The 1,135-nt window shown below is 54.9% G+C and overlaps 1 protein-coding gene and 1 long non-coding RNA gene across 2 annotated transcripts in view; one reads left to right on the plus strand and one right to left on the minus strand.

The window, feature by feature from the left end:
• Window positions 1–930, plus strand: part of LOC104995308 — a 1,569-nt gene extending 639 nt beyond the window's left edge. The window contains exons 2-3 of the long non-coding RNA XR_826053.1: window positions 312–353; window positions 727–930. This is a non-coding gene — a long non-coding RNA (uncharacterized LOC104995308). The remainder of the gene's footprint in view (window positions 1–311; window positions 354–726) is intronic.
• PPP1R14A (protein phosphatase 1, regulatory (inhibitor) subunit 14A) overlaps window positions 1–1,135 on the minus strand; it is a 12,894-nt gene that overhangs the window by 3,092 nt on the left and 8,667 nt on the right. The window contains exon 4 of the mRNA XM_010849308.1: window positions 941–1,129. Within this exon, the coding sequence (XP_010847610.1) occupies window positions 941–1,129 (189 nt within the window). The remainder of the gene's footprint in view (window positions 1–940; window positions 1,130–1,135) is intronic.

Below are 1,135 nucleotides of genomic sequence, written 5' to 3' on the forward strand. Positions count from 1 at the left end.
ATCTTATCCTCTGTGTGTGTGTGTGTGTACCTGTGACCATGCTCTGCAGCACGTGTGTGTTGTACAAATGTGACTATAGACAGTAAAATGTCATTTCTGTCTGTAGCCCACGAGATAGCAGTGGAGGCTGTAGCATATGTTGTGTGTGTTCACGGGCAGATGCAGTTTCTGCCTTTGTGTGGCCGGAGGAGCCCATGGCTTACGTGGTTTACTGTCTGGGTGTAGCTATAATTTCTGTTATTTTATGTCTGTGCATGGCTGCAGCATCTATCATTGCGCTTGCAAAGTGATTATCGTTTTTTTGCTTTTAGGAGATAATGGATGGTCGTTACTTGAATCACTGGGTGTCAGAGGTAGCTGTTGTAGCTTGCAGTGTCTGTGAGTTGCTACAGCTTTGCTGTATATCTGTGAACAGCCGTGACTAGAGTCCTTTTGTGTGGGTATAGTCGTGTTGTGTCTGCATATGGCCATGGCCTGTGTTGGGGTGACTGGGAGAGCCTGTGGCAGTTGCACAGGTTGATCTGTAAGTGCCCCCTTCTTGTGTCCCGGGGAGGCTGTGTGGAGTTGTTGCTTCTGTCACTGTATCTGCGAGTGGCCACAGCACGTCACTGAGCCTGTCTGTGAATGCCAATGCTTCCTTTGCTGTATGCTGTGGTTGTATCTCCCCCAGACACCATGTCTATGTTTGGTTTTAAGACATCCCCCTTGCCCCCACCCATTCTCCAGATAAGGTCACTCCAGCTCCCATATGCTAAAGCCGGGAGTTTGGACCCAAGTGTGTCTGTGTGCACAAGCAGAGTGTCATGGAAGATAGACGGCGGGGTCCAGGAGTCCAGGAGGCTGCGTTCTCCCGTGCAAAGGAGGCTGCACCAGGGTGCATCAGCGAGAACAAACAACCAGTCCCCCTTCCCCTCCCCCGGGGTACCTCTCTCCGCCTCACCCTGCCGCGGTACAGCTCCTCCAAGCGCCCGTCGATCCACTTCTCCACGTCCAGCCGCCGCTGCAGCTCTCGCCGGTCATACTTGACGGTGACGCGCGCGTGCCGCTTTTGCAGCCCCCCGGGGCTGCCCCCCGGCCCCCGGGCCCGCGATGGAGCCTGCAGCTTGCTCAGCACCCGCTTGCCCAGCCGCTGAGC

This window comes from Bison bison, unplaced genomic scaffold (genome assembly GCF_000754665.1).
Source record: "Bison bison bison isolate TAMUID 2011002044 unplaced genomic scaffold, Bison_UMD1.0 scf7180017864280, whole genome shotgun sequence".
NCBI lineage: Eukaryota > Metazoa > Chordata > Mammalia > Artiodactyla > Bovidae > Bison > Bison bison.